We start from the raw sequence: 23733 nt of genomic DNA, 5'->3' as shown, positions 1-23733 counted from the left end.
AAATGTATTTTAACCCTCATCTCTAGTGTAGAATAACAGGTTTTATTTCTTGTTAGTGGAATTTCGAGTACAAATAAGCAGCTGGGAGAAAGTCTGAGAGGCTAAAAATCCTTCCAGGTTATCACTGAAATCATAGGCAACTGCCTAGCCACTTTGCCTCTGGGAAACACCAGCCCTAAACTATATAGACTGATCCAAAAATTTTAGTGCAGCTCAGAGCTTTAACAGTTTAAGTGACTTTTGGAATACTTTGGGGCAGCTAGGTGGCGCAGTGAATAGAGTGCAGGCCTAGAGTCGAAAAGACTCATCTTTCTGAGTTCAAATCTGGCCTCAGACACTTATTAGCTGTGTGACTCTGGGCAAGTCACTTCACCCTGTTTGCCTCAGTTTCCTCATCTGTAAAATAAGCTGGAGAAGGAAATGGCAAACCACTTCATCATTTTTGCCAAGAAAACCCCAAATGGGGCTTTAAAGAGTTAGACAAGACTGAAATGACTCAACAGCAACAATAATAAAATATGGTCAGTTTTAAAACATTAACAATTGGGAATCTGAGGGTGAATAATCCCATAGAAAACAATAAGAAACACATGCCAAAAAAAAAAAGCCCAACAAATTCAGATGTGGAAATGTTTTTAAAAGCTTCTTAGTATCTACCCACCTCGGTTCAAGCCACGATAATGTAAATATAGCCATGTTTAATTTATGGCAGAAGCAAAGGAAGTTGTGTTTGGCATAACTGAAGGGTTTGTTGGGGGTGATTCATGGCAACATCTGCCACTATCATCGGTATATAACAAAAGACAATTTGACCATACATGATGACTAGTGACATAATTAAGCACATAACTGGGGGATATGCTGCTTTGGCTGCTATGGATTATATCAAAAAACTTATGCCAGTATTGCTAACTTATAAACTAGCAATTAATCCCAAAATGTGAGTTAATGAAGGAGTAAATGCAGTATGAAATAGTAAAACTATTTTAGAATAACCGCAGTGATGCATGCTATTTTGGTGGTGGATGCCAGACCACTGTGGATGTGGAATCGCTAGCTCATTCTAGACAATGCAAATGGAGCTTTGAATAGCTCCCACCATTTGGCAGATGTGGAAAATGAGGCAGAGCACTCAAGCGACCCACCCACCCATCACCACAAGTGAGGCCAATGAAGCAGTAGAAACCAAACCCAGTTTCCTTCATTCCCAGTCCACTTCTCTGTGTACTACATATCTAAAATATTCTACAGAGTAACATCATAATCCAATTTTATCTTATTCAAGTAGCTCTATCTCTCCAAATCACTGGTACAATATTTCTGGCTGAAAGATAACTGTTAGACAGCCCTCGCTTGATGTTTATTGCCTGCATGACTTTGAGGAAGCCCTCTCTGGGCCTTAGTTTGCTCTTGAGCGGTATGGTCTAGCTAAACTCTAAGGTTGCTTGTAGATAGGTGGTGCAGTGGACTGAGTTTTGTGGTCCTGGAGTCAGAAGACCTGACTTCAAATCTGGCCTCAGACACATGCTAGCTGGTTGACCTTGGCCAAGTCATTTAACTACTGTTTGCCTCAGTTTCCTCATCCATAGCAGCCAAACTAATATATCCCCCAGTTGTATGCTTAATTATTTCACTGGTCACAATGTACGGCCAAACTGTCTTTTATCATATACTGATTATAGTGGCAGTTGTTGATATGAAATGGGAAATAATAGTAACACCTATCTCCCAGGGCTGTTAGGAAAATCAAATGAGAAAATAACCGTAAATCACTCAGTATAGTGCCTGGCACATAATAAGCACTATATACTAGCTATTATTATTTTTAAATCTATGATCTCTTCAGATATGTTCATCTGTGTAGCATTTGCTAATGTGAGAAAAATAAAGATGGCTTTCACTGTTAAAGTCACTCTTTTGTTACATCATTTCATTTAAAATAAGTTAAAAATAACATGGCCTGTTTGTTGGGAAGTCAGCAGTGAACACATGAAAGGGAGGTAATGATTTTCGGTGGTTCAAAGCAGAGTCTGTTCTGTGCAAATGCCTCTAAGCAGATCTCCATCAGTCTCCAGTTCTGACCCATGACCTCCCCTGTTCTTTCATGTCCAAGCCAGTCTGGCAACTGAGCCTCACTGTGTTGAGACTTTGTGGCCCATGGAACTGTCAGCCAAGTCTCCTCTCTTGTGCCCTTGTAGTACTTTGTAACTGGGCACAGGCTGCCAGTCTCATGGTCAGATAAAAGAATGGTCTCTCTAATTATCAATATGTCAAAAATGGGCAGGCTGTGTCAGCTCCCTGGCACATGTCAGCTGGACTGTCAGATACTTGCAGGAGAGTACAAAAGAGGGCTTGTTTGGCAGGGTTTGATCTAATGAATGGCTTTCTACTAATCTGGGCATTTTTCCCCCTCTATCTGTTCAACACAGAAATAATATTTTGATTTCTTTGGGGATTTTTTTTTTGTGGGGGGGGAAGGTTTTCTTTCTTTGCCACCAAAAGTTATAGACCAATTCATTCCTGAGGTGCATTTACAATGGATAATATAACACATAATTCATGTCACTGAAATCAAGCCCCACGAGGCAAAATTCTGTGCAACTCAGAATTATGGGAGTAATTCCCATAGAGATTCCAAGGATGGAAACAAGATTGCAAAAATGACGCATAGGGAATATTGGCCACAGTCTAGCAAAAGTGATAGATGTGATCCTGCTCTGCAAATTGTGAGCCTTGCAACTCTATATACCAAGAAAACAGATATTTTAAATGATAATTGATATCATATTTTATCTGTGCTATGTGGAATATATTTAATACAGTTAAATAATTTTTCAGGGCTGGCTATCACTTAGGGTCCTAGGGTAGAGCAAAGTCCATGGAATGAATGCCATGTACTAAAGTCAAAGTCTTGTGTAGGATTGAGTTTCTATTTTGTTTAAACTTATTCATAGCTCTCTGTTAACCAACGAAAGCAAATGCCGCACCAAGAGAGATGATCTTTTTTTTCAAAAGGGAAAAAGGTTGTTTTGCTGGTAACACAAGCCTAAAATGACATCCTAAGATGTCCCCTCTCCCAAAATGCTACAGTGCCACTGGACCAGAACTTCAATGATAATTTGATGTCACCGAGGAAAAATAATCTGTTGTGCTATAAATGAAGCATAATACCACAGTTTATTTTATTTAAAACTCAATGGAAGACAATTCTTATATTTCTGAAATATTCTATTAACAGAAACGGTCAGTGTGGCATAATAGATAGAGGGCTGGACTTAACAGCAGAGAGACCCAGGTTCAAGTCCCACATCTTGTATACAGTAGCTGAGTGATCCTGGCAAAAATTTCTCAGTTCCCCATGTAACTCACTATATGAGACTTGGATTTACAGGTTACTGTGAAGGGAGTTTCCTCCAAAGGGAATTCCTCACACAGAAGAAGTCAAGGATCCAAACCAATTAATAGAAACAAAATATAATAAGGGGGGAAAGTCACAGAATAGCTACCTTACAATACCAAGAGAACAAATAGTTTTATAGTTTTAAATATATACATATACAAATACATAGTAACAGTTTTATAGTTACAAGGGATGAAATATAATTTTAGAAACATTTCTATTAAAAGTGCTTAAATTGTGAAAAGATTTATCATTTAAAAGGTAAGCTAAAGTTCTGTAGAACTAGATTTTAAACTCCTTGAGGGCAGGACCATGTTCTTACATTTCTCTGTATACTCCTAGTGTCTAGCCTGGTGCCTAGTACTTAGTAGTAGGTTCTTAATAAATGTTTGTTATATCACCTAAAACACCCAGCAGTCACTCCGTAGGTTGGCATAGATTTTGTTCCTCAAGAGACATTAAAGTAGAATAAACCAGCCAAAAAGCAGTCACCTTATTGACACAAATCACTCAGTAGAAGTCACAAAATTGCAAGACTGATGGAGACTCAAGGCATGTAATGTTGTATATCTAAATACCCAACTCTTCCATTTCCTGATATCCTTTTATAAAATGTAGAAATATTGTATATAAATATAACCATTGGGGTAGCTGTTATTTTAAAATAAAATAGTCTCCAGATTAGTTTCTAACAGAGGCATAGACACTTAGGAAGAGAAAGTCCAAGATTTTGCTTATAGCAGAATTTGCAATTGTCTTGTAGCGTAATATGTGTCAGTCACAACTGGAGGTCTGCATCATTTAGTAACAAATACTGGGAAACAGTCTGCCGAAGGGCAGAGACCAACAGTTCATATCTGGCATTATTTTGGAGTACTGAAAAATGTTTTAAGACTTTTGGAAGTTTCTAAAGGATGGGCTGCACTTGACTGCATACATGTCTGTAGCCTTGCCAGGCAGGACTACCCCCTTGAATTCGAGGTACAAGGGAAAAAAGATGCTGACAGTTCCATTTTTAAAAAATCGATTCAGAGAGTCTTAATGATGAATGTACAACTCGCAGAGTGTGGGCCTCAGAATAATGGTCTATTTTCCTCAGACAGATGGGGCTCATTTACGTTCTCTGTGATTGTGTACCAGAAAGAACTTCAGACTTAAGATGTTTGTCATAAATATGTTTAATCTATTGTCTTATGAGGGGATACTAAATCTCTGCTTCTCGGGTTTGGATAGATGAATGCCAAATTTATGATGGCTCGATGTCTATAAATGACATTGGCACTACCCAAGCTGAAAATCGTCTTTTCTTCTGCATAACAGCACAAGGTCCCATTGCAGTTGAATGAAAGGAGGGAAAAGCCACTGAGTAGACCTTGCTTTTTAACTGATGGAGCAATCAGCATTTAACTGAAATGGGAGGGTGTCATTTGGAAAACTTGTTACCATATTATAATATCATATAAAAATATGAAACACTTGAGGGAACACATAAAAATGATGTGAGGCAAGGTGTCTGCTCTTATCCTTGGTAGAAAGAAATTTCCCTTTGAACAGAAATTATTAACCCTTACTGAGGAGTAGCCCCCCCGAAACCATAAAATCTTAAACAAGTGCTTTTCATTATAATCAGATTTGTTTGCTAATTGATAACTACTCTATAATGGAATTTGACAAACTTTTCTTTTTAAAACAGACTTGTTTTTCAAAGTTATGAGAGTAGAATGGTACACAGATGATCAAACTTTTAGGACTGAAAACAGAAAACCTTTTAAAATAAGATATATGTTGAGAGAAAGCATCAGTTTGACATGGCTAATAGTCTTCAAGGTTAGAAAAATCTGGGTTTCAGCCACACTTCTGACATGCTCTGCTTGTGTGACCCTGGACAAGTTCAGTCAGCGCCCCAGAAAGCTCTCCAAGGCTATAAATTTCAGAGCAAGTGATAACCTGCATTGGTAGAAGGAAGTTCTCTAGACCAATGAAATCACAGGTATGGTTTTAAATTTCTACCTTAGGAGCAGTCACAAAGCAAGGCTTAGAAAGAACACTGAATCTGGAGTCAGGGAAACAGCTGAAACCCCAGTTCTATCATTTACTACCTACGTGACCTTGGACAAAGCCTCTTAACCGCTCTAAACTTATGAAGATTAGGAAATTCAGGGAACAATTGAGCTAGCTGGGAATGGCGATTGCTATTTCTTGCTGATGCCTCTCCTCAGCACTTTCTAGTCTTCTAAGGCATTGCCATCCAACAGCATCAATGACCACCATATAGGGTCAGGAGTCTAAAACATCTTGTAATTTATGAATGTGATGGTAGCACCTGGCTATGCACAAGTGGGCAAAACTTATCCCCTACAGCCTTTTCATCCCACCTCACCCTTACCCTCTGACAATATCTAAGGCACTTCAGCTATGTTCCCCTCTGTAAGCTTGTCCATTGCAGCTACTACACTCATCATACCCACTTTCCTGCCTTAATCCTAGATAAATATCAGGCACAGATAGAAATCAATGACAAAAATACAATCACAATATTTGTGAACTTGGACAGTGGAAATCTGTCATTTTGAATTTCCAATTTACATTTGTCAATTACCCATAACGAAGATATAGGGAGATGTTGGAGAGATCAGGCTGTGATATGTTAGTGCGGGAAAGTGGTACAAAAAGTCAACAACCTTTCACCTCTTTAGTTAACTGTTGCTATTTACACAGAGCAGAGTGTCTGATGTTGTAAGGTCAGAACAGTTTCTTTACCATAGTCTCTCAAACCCTTTTCCATTTGAGTGTGTAGATCCCTAGGGAGATATAGCTCAGTTGGGGGATATGATGGAAAACTTGAGAACTAAAATGGTCTTCTGACCATAAGTTAGGGGACAATTGAACTGAGACTCCCAAGGGAGAAAGGAGAGTCAGTTCAGAGTTTAGCAGTTAATAGAAAGAATTCTAAGAGAAGCAGTTAACAGAGTTCCAAGAAGAGTTCAAAGGGCGGCCCAGTCCTTTTCTGCTTAGGCTCAATGTCTTCTGGTACAGACGCGGTTGAAAGGCAGAACCTCTGTGACGCATTGGTTGACTTGACTGGGAAGGTGGTAACAGAGAGCTTGGCGGTGATTGGTTAAGAAACAAATAAAGCTTTTGAACTGTGGGCTGACATTGCTGGATGAAGATAGCATATTTAGCTGTGGGGGTTTTCGAAGACGGGGATGGGGAGGGAAGTCAGGGGGAGGGGCGGATGAGCAGCACCATAGATAGCAGCAGTCAGCGATGAGTGGAAGAGGGGGCAGGTTCAGCAGAGAGAGCAGCACAAAGACATGCAGCAGTTTGGTAGCGTTGGAGTAAGCACAAGGTCTTTTTTTTGGGGGGGGGTGTTATACTATTATTTTAATTAAATTGTTATTTAATTGAAATGCCTTTATTATATCTGTGTTCTATAGCTGACTAGTAAAACATAATGGTAGGAGACTGTGGCCTATGATTTAGAGGTTTCTGTCTTATAAAATACCTAGAATGAGGGGTAGCAGATTAGGGGTACTTTCTGGGGCTACAAAGATACATTTGAAAAAAATCAAAACTGCTAGAAAGGATATCTAACGACTGGCCAAAGGTTTAATCTGACATAGTCACGAATTATAGATAAAAGTTTATGAAAATTAACAGAATAAGTCTTAATATTATCTTCATTTCCTATACGTAGTTTCTTCAAAAATGATTCTAAGTTTATCAGACAGGCCGAAAGGATTGTTTGGTCTCAAATTTGATCCCAATGCTTTCCATGAAAATTGCTTTAGGGTATTTGTACTTAGTTCTCAATGTTTATATTTCAGGAGTAGAACATGCAGAAGGCTCTATAAACTTTATCATTAATTACATTTGTAAATATTTCAGTAGCAGTTGGGATTACTGCATTTGTTCCAAATTAGAAGAAAAGTGATCCAAGATTTGCATTTAGCTCTGAATATATATCTGCATGTTTGAAATAAGGATAGTCTTTTCCACTTTCAATATCCAATTAATTTTTAAAAATGAATTCGAATGTAAAAAGCCTGTGACCATAAGACACTAAATAAAATAAACATTAACTATTGCAACTATGTGATTATGTTATCTCCATTTACAAGAAAACTAGGTTTCTCTCAGGCCCTGTACACTGTGACTTTGTTATGTGGAGTTGCATGCTGTCACAACATAATAATGAATTTGGTCTTTGGGACATGTCTTATTGCAGGAGTGTATATTAACAATACCGTATATAATATCACTTGCACTCTAAGGAAAAATTCAAGTAAAGGGTTTGTGGGCAAAATGTTATAGCAATTTTTCAGGAAGCTAGCTGAAATATTCTGAATTTAGGGTTCCACCTCCTTCATTATGCATCTTTCTTCCTATACACAGGTCTCCTAACTATTTAAAAAGAATTGGGAAAAACCCTGAGAGGTCATCTCTTCATTTCTTTGTCTTTTACACAAGACGACCCAAAACTTCCCTGGTTCCTGCACTGCTGAATGGATACCCTGCTTTCTTACAGACATCCAAAGAAGATGATGTCATGATTTTGCCAGCCAACCCTTTCCATTTTTGAAGTTAAGGATCATATAACTAATTTAATTATTGTTACTATACTTTAAACTCATTTCCTCTCTCCCCCCATCTAATTCAATTATCACCTCCACATGGATGCCTCTGTTCCCCCTTCTGAATGTCAGTCCTACATCTTCAATTCTGTTAGACACTTATACCTATGTCTAATAGTATCTCAAACTTAACATGTCCAAAATGGAATTTGTCATCTTCACTCGCTTTCCTGTCCCCACCAATCCCTCCTCCCAAATGTGACTATTTATGTTGATGGCACTGCCATTCTTTACATCTTTGATTTGTCCCTTCCCCCCACCCCTCTAATCCAACCACACTTGTCAAATCCTATCCATTCTAGCTCTACTAATATCATTCAGTCTTTCTCTTCTTTCATCTCGCAAAGCTGTTGTTGTTTGTCCTTACTTCTGAAGAGGATCAATGACATGATGGGTAAGGTCCTGACATGATCCTGAATTGGATTTAAGTGAGGCAGAGTTCCACAAAGTCGTCAGGATCACTCTCTCTTCCATAGTCATCAAAGTCCAGCGGCAGGACAAAAATCAAAATGGCAGCTTCGATGTCTGACCAAGCACAAACCACTCTACACCTGCTTGTCACAGCGCTACCACCTTATTGAAGCTCTTATTACACTTTTCACCTGGACTACCATAATAGCCTCACTAACCTCCTAGTCTTCAATCCACTTTCCACCCAGCTTCCAAAATGCTTATCATAAAGTCTGAAAGATGTGATTATGACGGGCCCCTGTTCAAACCCCTGTAAGTGTCTCCCTTGTGCCTTTAGACAACCTGCCCTTTTAGGCTCTCCACAACTGGATTCTAACCTTTTTACATATTAGGTGTCTTTATGATACTGTAAACTGGACTACCAGCTGTTTTCTGAACCTGACTTAGGATAATAGATTCACAGGATCCTAAATTTAGGATTGGGAGGGACCTCAGAAGTAATTTATTCCAACCGAAACTGAAGCCTCTTAAGTTGTAAAGCTAGCCAGTGGTAAAGCCAGAATTTGAATCCAGAGCCTCCAACTTCAAATAAAGTGCTTTTTATTTTTCACTATGCCATATTGCCTTCTATTTCTTTTCTTTTTTTTCTTTTTTGGCTAGGCAATGGGGTTAAGTGACTTGCCCAGGGTCACACAGCTAGTAAGTATCAAATATCAGAGGCTAGATTTGAACTCAGGTCCTCCTGACTTCAGGGGCAGTGCTCTATTCACTGTGCCACCTAGCTGCCTTCTATTTCTTCACACTCACACAGACTACTAGTATTCTCAACAATTCCTTCCAATTCCCAGAATACAATGACTTTTTATTTCTGCCTTTCAGAATCCTCTTCCTTTGAGGTTCTGTTTAGGAAAAACCTCTACTTCGTGGAAACTTGTGTCCCAATCACACTAACCTGACATCCGTTTTGTGTATGATTTCATCTTCTTCCTACCCATTCTCTTTTCCCATCTCACCCCATCCTATGCCTAATTCCAAAATAGAAGCTTCTTGAGGTCAGGACTTAGGTCACTTGAAAAAAGTCTGTATCCTCAACACCCAACATCATCCCTTAACACATAGAATCAATCAATCAGTGGACAAGCCTTTATTAAGTTCCAGGCCCTCTTTTTGACACTGAGGACACAAAGACAGAAAAGTAATAGTGTACTGGAGGACCATTTCTTGATAAATGTAATTATATGGAAAATAGTCACCGTCCCTGTATCATAATCCTTTATATAAAGTAGAATTCCATTATAAGAAAGCACATTATATTATCATGAGTTAAATTATATATCCTGAAATACAACAAAAAAGAAAAAAAAAACCCAGCCTCTTATATAGAGGGTGAAGATAATGAATTTCTCAATTTTAGCAGTTAAAAAGGAATTTCCATTGAACTTGGAAAGACACCTTAACATTTTCCCCAGGCCAGACAATCCTACTTTCTTTGTTGAGGATCTACTTTAAAACATTTTAAAAACCAACTTTATATATTTTATCCAATTTAATCCCACTCCCTAACTTGTGTGGTCCAGAAAGAGGAGGGCATTTGTGAAGGTGAGTCTAAGGCTGACTGTTTCAGAAGAGGATTAGTTCTTAGTGCTCACGTGCTGTGCTCCATATGCCTAGTCAGGCAACCTGGCATCATGCTTGCTTTTAAACGGTATCTCATCTGTTGTCCATGTGAAACCCAGGCAATAAATTCACATCATCGAGAGCTGCCTGTCTCATCTGTTCTTCCTTCCCAACCTGCCCCCATAGAACATCATTCAATGTGTGTGATCTCAACAATGCTGGTATTCTCTCCACTGAAGCAGATCACAACCAATCCACACGGTTCTTCTCATCCTGTGTGAGTCTAGACCATGATGTCCACCCAACATGTGGGAGGCCTTCCTTGTTTACATTTTTGTAAGTAAAAGAAGGCCTCTCAGGATGTCCATTATGTCCTCTCCCTAGCCATGGTCACATGACTGGCCCACCTACTTTCTTTTCCCACCATCCATTTTCTCAAAGATATTACTTATATGCCTCTTCTTACATGGAAGAAAGTGGTCATAGGAAACATATTGCAGCCGGCTTGCACCCACAAAGTTGTACTTTTAATGATTCCAGCCCTGGCACAAAAAAACCCATCAATTAAGCACAAATGTTGTCCTGGCAGGGCTATATGGTTGTGAATTTTGGCACACTACAACCTCCTCAGAATTGAAGCCTCTAAGCTACACAGAACTAAGACATCTGGATAAAATATGTGATATTCCATCCCACACCTGGATGTTTGGAAAGATCCAGATGTTTGGAGTCAGGGGGGGAAAAATCCAGCTAATGGAATTTTCTACTTTTCATCCAACAGTTTTGGTAGCATATGGCAACTGTCTGAGTCGGATGACAGGGAACTCCTCATGTGAAAGGGGAAAGACTAGTGTTAGGGGAACTAAAACACAAAACAACTGGCACTCAATGCTGAATTCGAAGTGTGACAGCTGAACTTATTTATTTTTGCTATACTAACAGGGATTCTTAGGGCATGCAAAATTATTTGTTTTTTTTTACTTTGATAACTATTTCAATATAGTTTTCTTTGTAATCCTGTATATTTTATTTTATGCATTTAAAAACATTATTCTAAAAAGAGGTCTATAGACTTCACTTAACTGATGCAAAAAAAAAAGGTAAATAACTTTTGGACTTGAGGAAAATGCGCATTCTGAAATAAAATTGACCAATAAGAATACTTTAGTCAATCCTTTTTTTTTTTCCAGGAGCATTTTTCCCCCAACACTCTTGGACCTTTTGTGGGAGTCTTCCCATCCTTTGCTCACCACAAACTGTATTTCTAATGAGATATAACCCATTACCAACATCTGTGACCTGGACAGAGCATTCTGAGATTTAGAGATTGAAGAGCTTCTGACCCAAGGTGGCGAGTCGGGGGCTGTCTTCAGTTGTTTAACTGAGATTTTCAATTTTACACATTGAAAAGTACAGCTTCTCATACCACTCATTTGAACAATCCATATAAAAATACAGGTGAGATTCTTATACAGAAAGTGATGCCTGGCCAAATGTAGTACAGATGTGTGTGAGAATACAAAAGGCACTTATTTTTAAATGGTACCATTTGCTAATACATTTAGTACAATTATTCTGGTATGTATGATACAAAAATCTTTTAAAATGTTTCATTAGCATTAATGTTTTATGGGACTGAGATGGAAAAAGAAATAACAAACTCACGGGATAATAGAATGGGAGCTAGAAAGGACCTTAGAGGACAGACAACACCCTCAGATGGGGAAATGAAGGCTGAGAGTGGGTAAGTGACTTCCCTAGGGTCTCACAGCTATTATGTGTCTGAGTCAGGATTTGAACTCAGGTCTTCCTGACTCCAAGCGCACTTCACCACCTTGCCTCCTCTTTCATATGTGACTCTAAGGTTCGCAAAACACTTTTCTATCAACGACTTGGTAAGATAAGCAATAAGTATCATTATCCCCATTTTAGAAACTGAGGGCTGGAGAGGTTAAATAACTTGTCTCAAGTCTCAGGTAGAATTTAAACCCAGGTCTCCTGCCTTCAGTTCTATCACTACCCATTCATCACTGCCTGATTTATTCTAATAACTCAGGAAATAAGAAACCAGGCAAGAAAACATTAAATGTGGAATGTTCGAGGCACTGGGGATAAAAATACCATAAAACAAAATAATCTCCATTAGCAAGGGGTTACCATTCTAACAGAAAGATAACAAAGACATATAAGTATACAAAAATAGATATAAAGTAAATGAATACAAACAAAATTCAAATAAAATAAAGAAATACAAAGAAATATATTTAGATGTACAAATAAATACATATGTAAGTATGCAGAGAATAAATATAAAATAAATCAATACAAAGCAGTCAAACACACGTTAGTTGGGGAGTAGGGTACAAGCATCTAAGGGATCAGGAAAGGTTTCATGGAGAAAGTGATGCTTCACCTGCCTCTAGAAAAAAGGAGAGGGATTCATGGGGTAGATGGGAGAAGGGAGGGCATTCCAGGCAGGAAGGATAGACAGCAAAGTCATCAAATAATTAGACAGTTTCAAAGGCAGAAAATATAGGTCAAGAAGACACTAAAGATAATATATATTGCATCTAGCTAACAGAATGAGAAATAAGATTATTGCCAAATGACCTAGGCCAATCCTTTGATACTGTTTTTTGCCTTTTTTGGTACCCCTAGCTCTTACCACAGTGCCAGGAACATAGTAGGTGCTTAATAAATGCTTATTGACAAATGCCACAGAAATCTAATTTGGGGAAGCATGGTATTAAAAGCAACATTTTATGTATATTTTAAAAAAGATATTGTGGTGCAGTGGATAGAGCACCTTCTGACCTGGAGTCAGAAGGACCTTAGTTCAAATCTGGACTCAGACACTTACTAGCTGTGTGACCCTGGACAAGTCACTTAACCTCAACTACCTTAAAAAAAAAAAAGAGATTCAAATTCATACCTGTCCCCTCCTCTACCGATAGTGAATCAACCAACCAACCCTCAGACTTGTGCTGCTGCTCTCTCTCCTCACCCCAGTCTTACAGAATCCCATCCTTCATTCAACACAACTCCAGATGTTCTTAACCTTTCTTGGGTCATGGACCCCTTTAAGAGTTTGGTGCAGCTGAGAGACCCCTTCTCAGAACAATGCTTTTAAATGCATAAAATAAAACATATATGAAACCAATTATGTTAAAATAGTCATCAAAATACTTTTGTTTTAAAGTTCATGGACCCCAGGTTAACTCTTGTTACATGAAGCCTTTCCTGATCCTCCCATCCACTAGTGCTGTCTGTCCCTCCCCCCATATGACTTTTATTTATTTTGTACAAATACACACATGTCTACACATGTATATATTTGTGTCTATGTATGTGTATATGTATGTATGTGTGTGGTTTCCCAATAAATTATAAGCTGCTTGAGAACCACGGACTGTTAACATCTTTGTATCCCCAGCTATGCTTAGGACAGGACCTGGCACGTGACAAGTTCTTAATAAATGCTTGATGATTGATTCTCTTTTCTTTGTCTCTAGCATTGCTACACTTGACTGAGAATATATACCTGATATTTACCAGGGAATGGTAGAAGAAAATACTGCATGTGTAAATCTTTACTCCTCCTTTCTCTGGTCCTGCTTCCCCTTATCTATCTACCCATCTATCTATAATATACATATATGCACGTGTGCACATACATATATAGACACATGTACAGATGCATCAATGCAGGGGGTATATCAACACGTGCATGTATGTATTTACGCAAACACAAACATAAATGAATAAATGTATGTGGCATACATGTACAGATCTACATATGTGCATATGCACCCACACATGTATTGTATACGGTCAGTATGTATACATGTATGCACACACATATATATATGTCTGTATGCATGTGTGCATATGTATATATGTGGAGATAGAGAAAGGGGGGAGACTCCCTCAATCTGATAGAATAAAGGTTCAATTTTATATGTATTTGGTAGATAAGGTAAAGTATAGTGAGCCTTTTAAAAAGTTTTCTTTCCTTGGTATTAATCCCTAAATTTGGCTTCCTTCCCTTCCTTTTTCCTCCTCTCACCCAGTCTCATCTCCTTTTAAAAATGTTTTCTGTGCTTTAATTGTTCCTCCTCTGCTCGGCTGTCTCAGAAGGCGATGGGTTTCCCCTCATTGGTCTTTCACGAAAGGCCAGACGGACGACCTCTTTGGGGGGGATGCCGTGGAAGGAGTTCTGGTTCACCTCTGGGTTGAACTCCATGGTCCCTGAGGTCCTTTTTCTAAACTCTAAGGTTCTACGATCCTTTGTTTAATCCTCACCTTTCTGCTCATTACCTTGCATTCTGTCCCCGTCCCAAATTCAGATCCCAGGCAGTTATCTACAATTTTGCTGTGGACGCTGACATCTCAGAGCTCACTGGCAGAACACATACAATCCCTCTCTGTCACCTCCCTGGACTGGCTATTAAGCCAGAGGCTCAGGTGAAAAAGTCTGTACTCCACAATTTCTGGGACAGCACAAACCAGCATCACTTTAATTGTTTCCCCTGAAAGACCTGCTGAAGATGAGAAGCACGATCCAGATGATAACCCTATTGACAGTGACTTCTTTCCTTCAGAATCTCACAGGAGACTATACCGTCCATTGGAAAGCTCAATGATGTGAGAGACAGAGCCCAGAGACCCTGCTCTACAAGGCTACAAGACCTCGAGCAAGACACTGCTATGACCTTGTACTGCTCCTCAGCTTCCCTTGGCGTAAAATAATAAAGATGACAGCTTATATTCATATAGAACTTCATGGCTGCCAGGCACTGGACTTACATTATCTCTTCTTACTAGCTGTGTGAGCCTCTGTTTCCAAATCTGTAAAATGGAGATAACAGTACTCACACTATCCTATATCATAGTTATAAGTGCTCTGCAAGCATTAAGAAACCAAAGAAAAATTCTATTGTTCCACTAATGATAAAAAGCAATTATTATTCCTTTAAATCTCATTTAAAGCAAACTGTTTCAAGGTTTTCAAGCTTTTTGAGGCTCATCAGCAAGATGATGTTAGTGGGATTGACTTTTAGGCATGGCATCTCTCCATGACCATTCAATACTTAGCTCTGTGGCTAGCACATAGTAGGTGCTTAATACATGTTTATTGCTTGACTGACTCACTGACCATCTCTGAAGTTGTAGAAAGGCTGGGAAATGTGCTGCCAGAGGAAACATCAGCAGGAAACAAGACCACAGACCCTTGAAATACTCAATTAAGAGTGTCAGGAACCAACACTTAATGGATCCAATCAACAATGGTCCCCTTACCTTTGTCATCCTGGGGCTCCTGAAGTCAAGTCTTATAACTGCAGGTTAGTTCCTTATCCACAGTCCTATTGCTGCCATTTAAAAAGTACCTTTAAACTTCTAGCTCTACTCACAATAACTCTGATTGCAGAGAAAAGTCAGAGTCATTGCTGTTTTATCCAAGAGCTTAACAAGGAAGTCAGTTGAAAGGGAACAGAGCACAAGTAATATGAAAACACCTCCATTAAAAAAATAGGTCATCAATTGAAACAAAATGACCCATCCATCAGGCACAGGCCTATGGGAGTGGGGAAAGCCCATTAAAATCTAATTTCACAGTACCTATGTGCTAGGAAGCCTGGTGCTTTACCCCTATTCACTAAATCTTTTGGATTTTACTCTTCATTGTAAAGATGAGTTGGTCCACCCTGGACTTTTGAACATTACCTCTCTTCAATTTTAACACATCAAAGATGTTATGCTACAGATAGTAATGTAGTATAGATATAGAGCTCTACATTTCAGATAATAGGAAAAAAATATTTTTTTTTCACAAGACCACAAAGAACTTGAATTAGTACTGGATAGAGTTTCCAATTCTTAAGATTGTAAGTGCCAGCTGGGTGTAACAGAAAATACGTAGGACCAGAAGGAAGAAGCCTTGGGTTCTGGTCTCTGCTTTGCCACTAAATAGCTGTGTATACTTAGGCTAAGTCATTTCCTTTCTCTGGGTCTCAGTTTCATCTGTAAAACAAAGGGGACAGATGCAATGATCTCTAAGGATTATAGAGTTATAATATACAATCTTATATGCAATCTCACTGGCAATTCTTTGAAATCCCACGAAGTTATCGCTCACCTTATGCATTTAGCCAGGATACTCTCTTTCAAGGATCCTACATTGAAGCAAATGCACTTGGCAATTCCTTGCCCCCACATCTGGGGCAAACCAAGCACTAAATGGACTGGAAAAGAGAGGTGGAATTTGTTTAATTTCCTTTGGATCCAATTTCTGTCTTGCTCTGGATCTCCTGCAGCCAGAAGGGCTGCTTCTTTGCTAAATTTCTAAAAGTTTGAATTTAGTAATAAGTAAATAAAACCAGTAGCTAAACTTCAATTCTGTGTCCCTTGATGTTAAGAACTGCTGTGCATTAGAATGGGAATGTCAGGCCAATTCAGAGAAGGTATGTGTGTGTACTTATGTAGGAATTTACATTCCTACATAGCATATACACATGCATAATTCTATTTCATAGACTTTCAGAACTTAATTAGTGGCAGGAACCTTAGAAATAAATCATCCACTTCAACCCTTTCATTTTTACAGATGAGGAAACTGAGGCACAGAGAGGGTTGAAGTTACTTGCCAAATGTCACACAACCAAGTAAGGGCTGGAGCTGAGACTCCATAAACCTCATGCCTTCTGACTCCAGGTCCAGGGCTTTCTCCATTACTCACTCCATAATCTTCCCACAGGGAATGAATGGTCTTCCACTGTCTGACACAGATAAAAAAACATTGAGATGTTGGACAGTGAACAAAACCCTTCCTGTGAAGGAAAACGTATTAATACTCACACAAACAAATCGTGGACAGTAACATGCAACAACTCAGGAAAACAAACAGAAAAAAAAAAAAAGAGAACCACAAAGAATGTAAAGAACCGAAGCTGTCATTGACCTGATTTGTCAGAGCTGTTGCCTGTGACTGGCGGGATGGAGCAGCTGGGATTAGCCTTTGCGCTGTCCTTGGAAGAACCAGCTTTTTGTTTATTTTTCGATGCCTCAAGCGCTTTGACCTTCTTGGCATGCTTACTTCCTTTGTAGTGGGCCTCGGCCTGGCTCTACAAAGGAGAACAAATCAGGCTCATTTTTTTTGCTACTTTCCATACACCACAATGGATGATAATGTAGGAAAAAAAAAAAGACACTTTCAATAATAGGCACCAATAGAAGTTTAGAATTCGGTTTACATGAGTGTAAGGAGGCAGACTCATATCTTATTTCAATCAATCAATGAATAAATAAACATTTATTAAGCACCTACTATATGCCAGGCACTGTGCTATGCACTGGGGATACAAAAAGAGGCAAAAGACAATCCCTCCCCTCAAGAAACTTAAAATCTAACGTAAGCTTGTTGAGGCAAGGAGTGTTTGATTTTTTTGTCATCATATTTCCAGCACTTGGCACATAATAAGGGGCTTAATAAATGTTTATTGATTGATTTGATTGGTGATGTTTCCATGCTCAGGAGATCTCTAATTTTGCTGGTGCTGCATTGGTCGATGGGTCATTGACACAGACTGCAATCTCTACATACCACACCCAAGAGATGGTCTTCATTAGCTGGCATATATATCCCTCCCTTAAATCATCACCTGGTGGCCAAACTCTTGATAGCAAATATACACTTTCACCACTAGGACCATACTGCTTATTTACTACTGACCTCTCCAGCTTAAAAGGACTTGCCCCAGTTTGCTATGCTCATACTGCTTTTGAGAAAGAAAGGTCATCACCATCCCATGCTGAGGAGGACTGGGGTGGCAAAGACATGTACCTAAGAGATTTTAATGCAGTGGTGTTCTTCATTGAGCACAGAGCACCCATGTCTCCTTCTCTGAAGGATTTAAACATCAAGGAAAAGGGAAAACAGGCCCTGGGCAAAACTGTAAATAGGTGAATCTGTCTTTGGTGTCCATTTTCTCTCTCTATTGCTGCATTTCTCCCTATTTTTCACAGCCGTGGTGCCCTCAAACTGTCTTTCAGCAGGCTGCCCCAGGGCCTGCACTGCCATGCTCCTCTGCCCAGATGTTCTTACACTATCATCTGAACCTTTTCACTTTGTCCCTTCTCCCCCCTGTTCTCAGTCAATGTTGACCTGTTCTGAGTCTAAACCTCCCAGGATTTTACTCTAATCATAAATTGATAAGTTTAGCTATCAGATCAACTAAATATTATAGTAAATAAAATGATCAGTTATGTGTTATTGTCTCATCTGCCTGATAGAAATGGTAATCTAGTTCACAGACAAAAAAAACAGAAGTTGTGAAATGAGAGAGATGATCCTGGGGTCTCTAAGTTGGATGGAGAAAGAAAAGAAAGGCAAAGCTATCCTTAAGTTCATTTCTAAAGGAAGTACAGATAGAACTATGACTTCCCTCCCGGATCAAAGAGAAATGGCCAAGATCAAAGGAAAGTCACTGATAAGATCCCCATAATGCCAAACAAACAGCAGGAGATGGAGAAAATATTTAATGGATGTTTGAGAAATTCCCCTCTGACCTAAGAAGATTGCCTTGTCCGTTAACACTTCAGTGTTGGGTGCTAATTTACAGACTGATTAAAAAACACATGCATTCTTTGTAATTTCAATTCTAATATACCCGGGAAATATATATGGGCATTTTGGTTTGGCATAAGAATAGTAGTGAAATGCAGACTGGGGTATAGAGTCCATTAGAGATCATATTATTGCATCTTTAGCACACCTTAATTGCACTGATTTTCTTTCTATCCGCAGTATGCACATGTAAATCCACATATTGTGATGATGCTTCTGGTTACTAATCATTTAATTCAACAAGCATTTACTGAAAACCAGAATAGAGAATATTCTATTGCAGTGAGTGTGTGTATGTGTATGTGCGCACATGCCTAGGTATCACTGGAGGTATGGGGATATTTGGAAAAGAGCTACAAAAGAAATAGGAGGCAGCATGGAATGGTGAAATGAGCACTAATTTTAGAGTTAAAAGATGTGGGTTCAAATCTTACCTCTGATACCTAATGTATGAAGAGTAAATTATAATCTCCCTGTACCTCAGTTTCCTTATCTGTAAAATGAAAGGGCTGATCCAGATGGCCTCTGAGATCCCTACCAATTCAACCTCTATGATCCTAGTCTATAAGTCACAGCACCCTGTCCTTGAGGAACTTATAGAAGTGGGTGAATAGCTAGAATGAGAAACACCCTGGAGGATAATTTATTGGCAAGAGCGAGCTAACCTAGAATTGGAGGAGTCTAGATTTGGGAAGTCCTCAGTGTCTTCAATCTTTTGAAGGGCCTCTAAGTTCTCTTCCGGCCCTGCATCTCACCAACCTCTTGAATAAAGCAATGATCACACCAGGTGAGTCTTAGCTATCTCCTACAGCGGAGAAGTTTTCAGCTGGGTTTCGAAGAATATGATCAAAATTACGGGGGAAAAAAGGCATTTCCAGTGACAAGGATCATCCATGCAAATTCCAGAGATGGGAGAGAGCAGATAATCATAAAAGTGCTTTAGGAGAAAATGAGAGGAGCCTGGAGATATGTTAATAATGGAAGACTCTGATCAGCAGGCAGGTAAATTTAAGATTTGATACGGTGGGCAGGAGGATCCACAATGCGAATTACCTGGACGAAAAATTTCATTTGAGGAACACGCTTCTAGGAAGAGGACAAAGAGCTGGTCTGGAAGCCAGAAAGACCTGGGCACCAGCCTCACTTCTGACACTTGTAGGCTGTGACTGGAAAAAGGCAGTGCTCTGAGCAACTCTTTTTTTTTTTAAATTTTTTTTTAGGCAGTTGGGGTTAAGTGACTTGCCCAAGGTCACATAGCTAATAAGTGTCAAGTGTTTGGTCTGAGGTCACATTTGAACTCAGGTCCTCCTGACTCCAGGGCTGGTTCTCTATCCACTGCTCTACCTAGTGGCCCCTCTGGGCAACTCTTTTAACGCTGTTAAGTTGCAGGTAAGGAAGGTACTGCCCTGTGTTTTTGGAAAAGGGGGCTCTCCACACCAGTGAAATCACAGGTCTGGTCTCCATCCCCTCTCCCACATCCCTATTCTTGCAGCCGCTCTCCATAAAATGGCCTGGAGGGAGCAAGAACACTCCAGCGGCTGGACAGCAATTGCAATAAAAATCCAGGCGTGAGACGTGTGCATGTAAGAGCAGCCGTTTGTCCTTTCTCTGGGATGCAATCTGAAGGCAATGTATAGCTATGCAGCCACAGTCACTATTTGGCGGGCCCCTCTGCTGAACTCACAGCCAAATAGATGTACTCCCTATTAGAACATGAGCTCCTTGAGAGCAGGGACTTTTTTTTTTTTAATCCCCAGCACTTAGCATAGTGCCTGGCTCACATTAGGTGCTTAATAAATGCTTGTTGACTGACTGACTTAGATGCCAGGTTGCCTCTCAACATTTCACAGTAAGGCTAAGCCATCTGAAGTCTACTGCAGGGTTTTTTGTTTTTGCTTTTGTCTTTGTTTTCGTTGTTTGAGCATGTCATTTGATTTTCTTGCTTGCAAATCTCACTTCAGTTTGTTAGGCACAGATTGCTTGACTAAGCCACTGTCATCCATCCACTACACATGCCCAGTCACACCCGGCCGGGTTAGAGTGGGCGCCCTTTCTGACCTGTCAGCATTCCAACCTTGGCAGTTAGAGAAACCCCTGTTTTGGAGTATGATCTGCAAGGGAGGCAGATGAAGCAGCTCGTTATGCTGAACATTATATTTAACTGTGGTCCAAATCTATAGCCACAGATCAGCAAAACATCAGCACCACTTGACACCATACCCAGCCTATCTCTCATCTCTGAGCGAAGTGCTCTCACCTTACTAGCCTGCTTTATATTTCTTTAAATATGTGGCTTGGGGTATGTGGCTTCCATATTCTTATTTGGGCCCAGTTCTTAATTCTGCACATAAATAGCTTAAGGTGTGGCGAATAACCCTAGTATTTTATAACCCAGTTTCCTTTAACACCAGAAGGGCCAGGTGCTTATCAAAACACACCATGACCCTATACACAATCAGCACTTTTCCTGTATCTGTATTTCTAGAGATTAATCACTGGTATATCACACCTTCTGGATGCCTGTCTCAAGAGCTTTAACCTGTTTTGTTAAAGAGAAAAAAAACTATTCTGGAGAGTAGGAAGCATAATCTAATTGCAATTTCTGGGTCTTCTGTTTATTTCACTTATCTTATTTATTTCACTTTATTTCACTTATCTTAATCTCTGCCCTACGCTATAAGGTTGATTGAGTAGGATTTAAATATATTCAGATAAAATATGTAGACACACCTAAAACTGCTACAGAAAAGGCTAACTGAATTTCAAGAAATACCACTTGGCAATACCTAGTAATAAAATCAAGGTTGTAAAAGTTACTTGAGCACATTTGAAGTATATGTAAAATAGGTGCCTCTATTCAAGGATATATTAAACAACTTAATGTTGTAATTTGGGGGCAGATAGATGGCCTAGGGGATAGAGCACTGCCTGTAGTCAGGAAGGCTCATTTTCCTGAGTTCCAATCCAAGCTGTGTGATCCTGGACAACTCCCTTAACCCTGCTTGCCTCAGTTTCTTCATCTGCAAAATGAGCCAGAGAAGGAAATGGCAAACCACTTCAGTGTCTTTGCCAGGAAAACCCCAAGTGGGGTCATGAAGAATCAGACACGACTGAAAAACAGCTAAATTGAATGTTGTAATTTAATTAAAAAAATTTAGGAAAAGCAAGCTTCTTGAAAAGACTTCAGTGGGGTGATCACACCTCAATGGCTTCATATTTAAGTACAATCAAGAAACAATTTACTCAATCCATGCGAGGTGCATTGTTTAAACACATTAGGTCAGATGCTGGTAGTGGGCAGCTGGGAATATTTCATTTTTAAGGGCTCCCAGAATTGCGAGACACTTGTGTGTCCTCTGCTAACTATTCTCACCCTGGGCACTAAATGGTACAGTCAGTATTGCTTCGCTACATTTTGGCTCAAGAAACTTGTATTACCTTAAAAAAAGATCTCATCCCAAGATATTAGTGTGTCATTTCCTCATTAACTGTTTTCAGGGCTCACTGTAGGACTCTAAGAGTGTCAATTAGCACTTAGCCATGAAGATACAGTTCAGTGAAACTACATTAAATGCCACGATAAGTAAGATCTCTACGGCCAGAATCTACTTCTTCCCATTAGCCAGAACATGAAGGGAATAATGAAATGCAGGCTCTCATTCAAGTTTTTCTATAACAAAAGATTAATTTCTCCTCCTTTTCACCTTCCACTAAAGGTACAATAGCAGCAAAGGTAATCTCATTACAGGTGGAAATGGGACTGTGTCTGCCACACAGAGCTCCTGTGTCCCATTGCCCTAGGCTCCTGGAAAAAAAGAGAGATGCTGAATAATAAACCAATCCATTCAACTTGGTTACCCAGGAATCTTTTCACACAAAAAGTGAGAAAAAAGTGAGGCTAAGGTTCAGAAAGCTCCAGTCATCCAGGAATAGTGGTTATTTGGCCAGGTTAACTTCATTTCAGCTACTTATTATGCAGCAGAAGACCTCATAATCACAAGGCCCTAATAGAGAAGTTAAGAGGCAGAGGTAGGCAATATCATGTGCCCTCATCCATTTCAGGGTACCATGGAAGTATGGGAAGGACCATGCTAAGGTCCTGCCTGAACCAGGAAAGTCTTACCAAGTGGTTCCTCTCTGAAAAGAATACTGGCACATAAGCTCCATCAGGGCAGGGTCTGTGTCTTCTCTAAAGCTTCTTTATTTTCTGTCCCTAGCATAGTGCTTGTCATATGCTATTTGCTGAATCCAACTGGTTTTGGGGTACTCTCCTCTGAATTTACTATATAGCAGCTGACTTCCCATAAGTGGAAAGTGTGCCTTTGAAGTTAGATGATATCTGAGAACATTTCTTCTACTCTTTCTCCTTCTGCTTGTGCAATACCATAAGATTTCTTCCCCCAACCTTCCCTGCTCTAAAGATACACACTTTTCCAGGGCAAAATGATAGAGATAAATATATGGTACTTTAGGGGAAAAGCTTGGGGATATTTTCCCATATTTTTTCTATTATGTTCTCTATACCCAGAATTTTAGGTAGATAGAACAGAGAGGAAGTATGAGTCTAGTAGAAATTACACTGAATTTGGAGTCACAGAAACAAAGAAACAGGGTTCAAATCCCAGCTCTATTTCTTATTACCTGTTTGGCCTTGGGCAAATACATCTCTTAATCTCTTTGTGCCTCAGTTTTCCTCATTAGTAAAATGGGGAGTTATGACCTCTGAGGTTCCTTCCAGCTCTAAATTCATAATCCCTATTCTGTATAAATGGGGCACTATGCAAGAGACTGTACTTGCAATTATTTTACCTTCAAGTCCTTCCCTCTGGTAAATAAATAGCTGAATCATGAAACATGAGTAATATCTCCACTAGTGCAGATTGCAGTCCTTTCACACCTTATCCTATGTGAATCTCCCCGCCCCCATGTTTTACTCTAAATACTCTGTGGAGAACCCATCCAAATTGCCAGAGACTTATTTTTGGGACAAGGCTAAACATACACACACACACACACACACACACACACACACACACACACACACACAC

At 39.5% G+C, this 23733-nt stretch overlaps 1 protein-coding gene across 4 annotated transcripts in view; it reads right to left on the bottom strand.

Moving 5' to 3' along the window:
• The window catches only part of ZNF385B (zinc finger protein 385B), a 491057-nt gene that overhangs the window by 22529 nt on the left and 444795 nt on the right, over nt 1-23733 (bottom strand). For all 4 annotated transcript variants that reach the window (XM_027866018.1, XM_027866019.1, XM_027866020.1 and 1 more), the window contains one exon: nt 17021-17183. In XM_027866018.1, coding sequence (XP_027721819.1) covers nt 17021-17183 — 163 coding nt within the window. The remainder of the gene's footprint in view (nt 1-17020; nt 17184-23733) is intronic.

Source organism: Vombatus ursinus, unplaced genomic scaffold, assembly GCF_900497805.2.
Source record: "Vombatus ursinus unplaced genomic scaffold, bare-nosed wombat genome assembly UNPS02014779.1, whole genome shotgun sequence".
NCBI lineage: Eukaryota > Metazoa > Chordata > Mammalia > Diprotodontia > Vombatidae > Vombatus > Vombatus ursinus.
The sequence above is the reverse complement of the archived record's forward strand: the minus strand, read 5'-3'. Positions and strand labels throughout refer to the sequence as shown.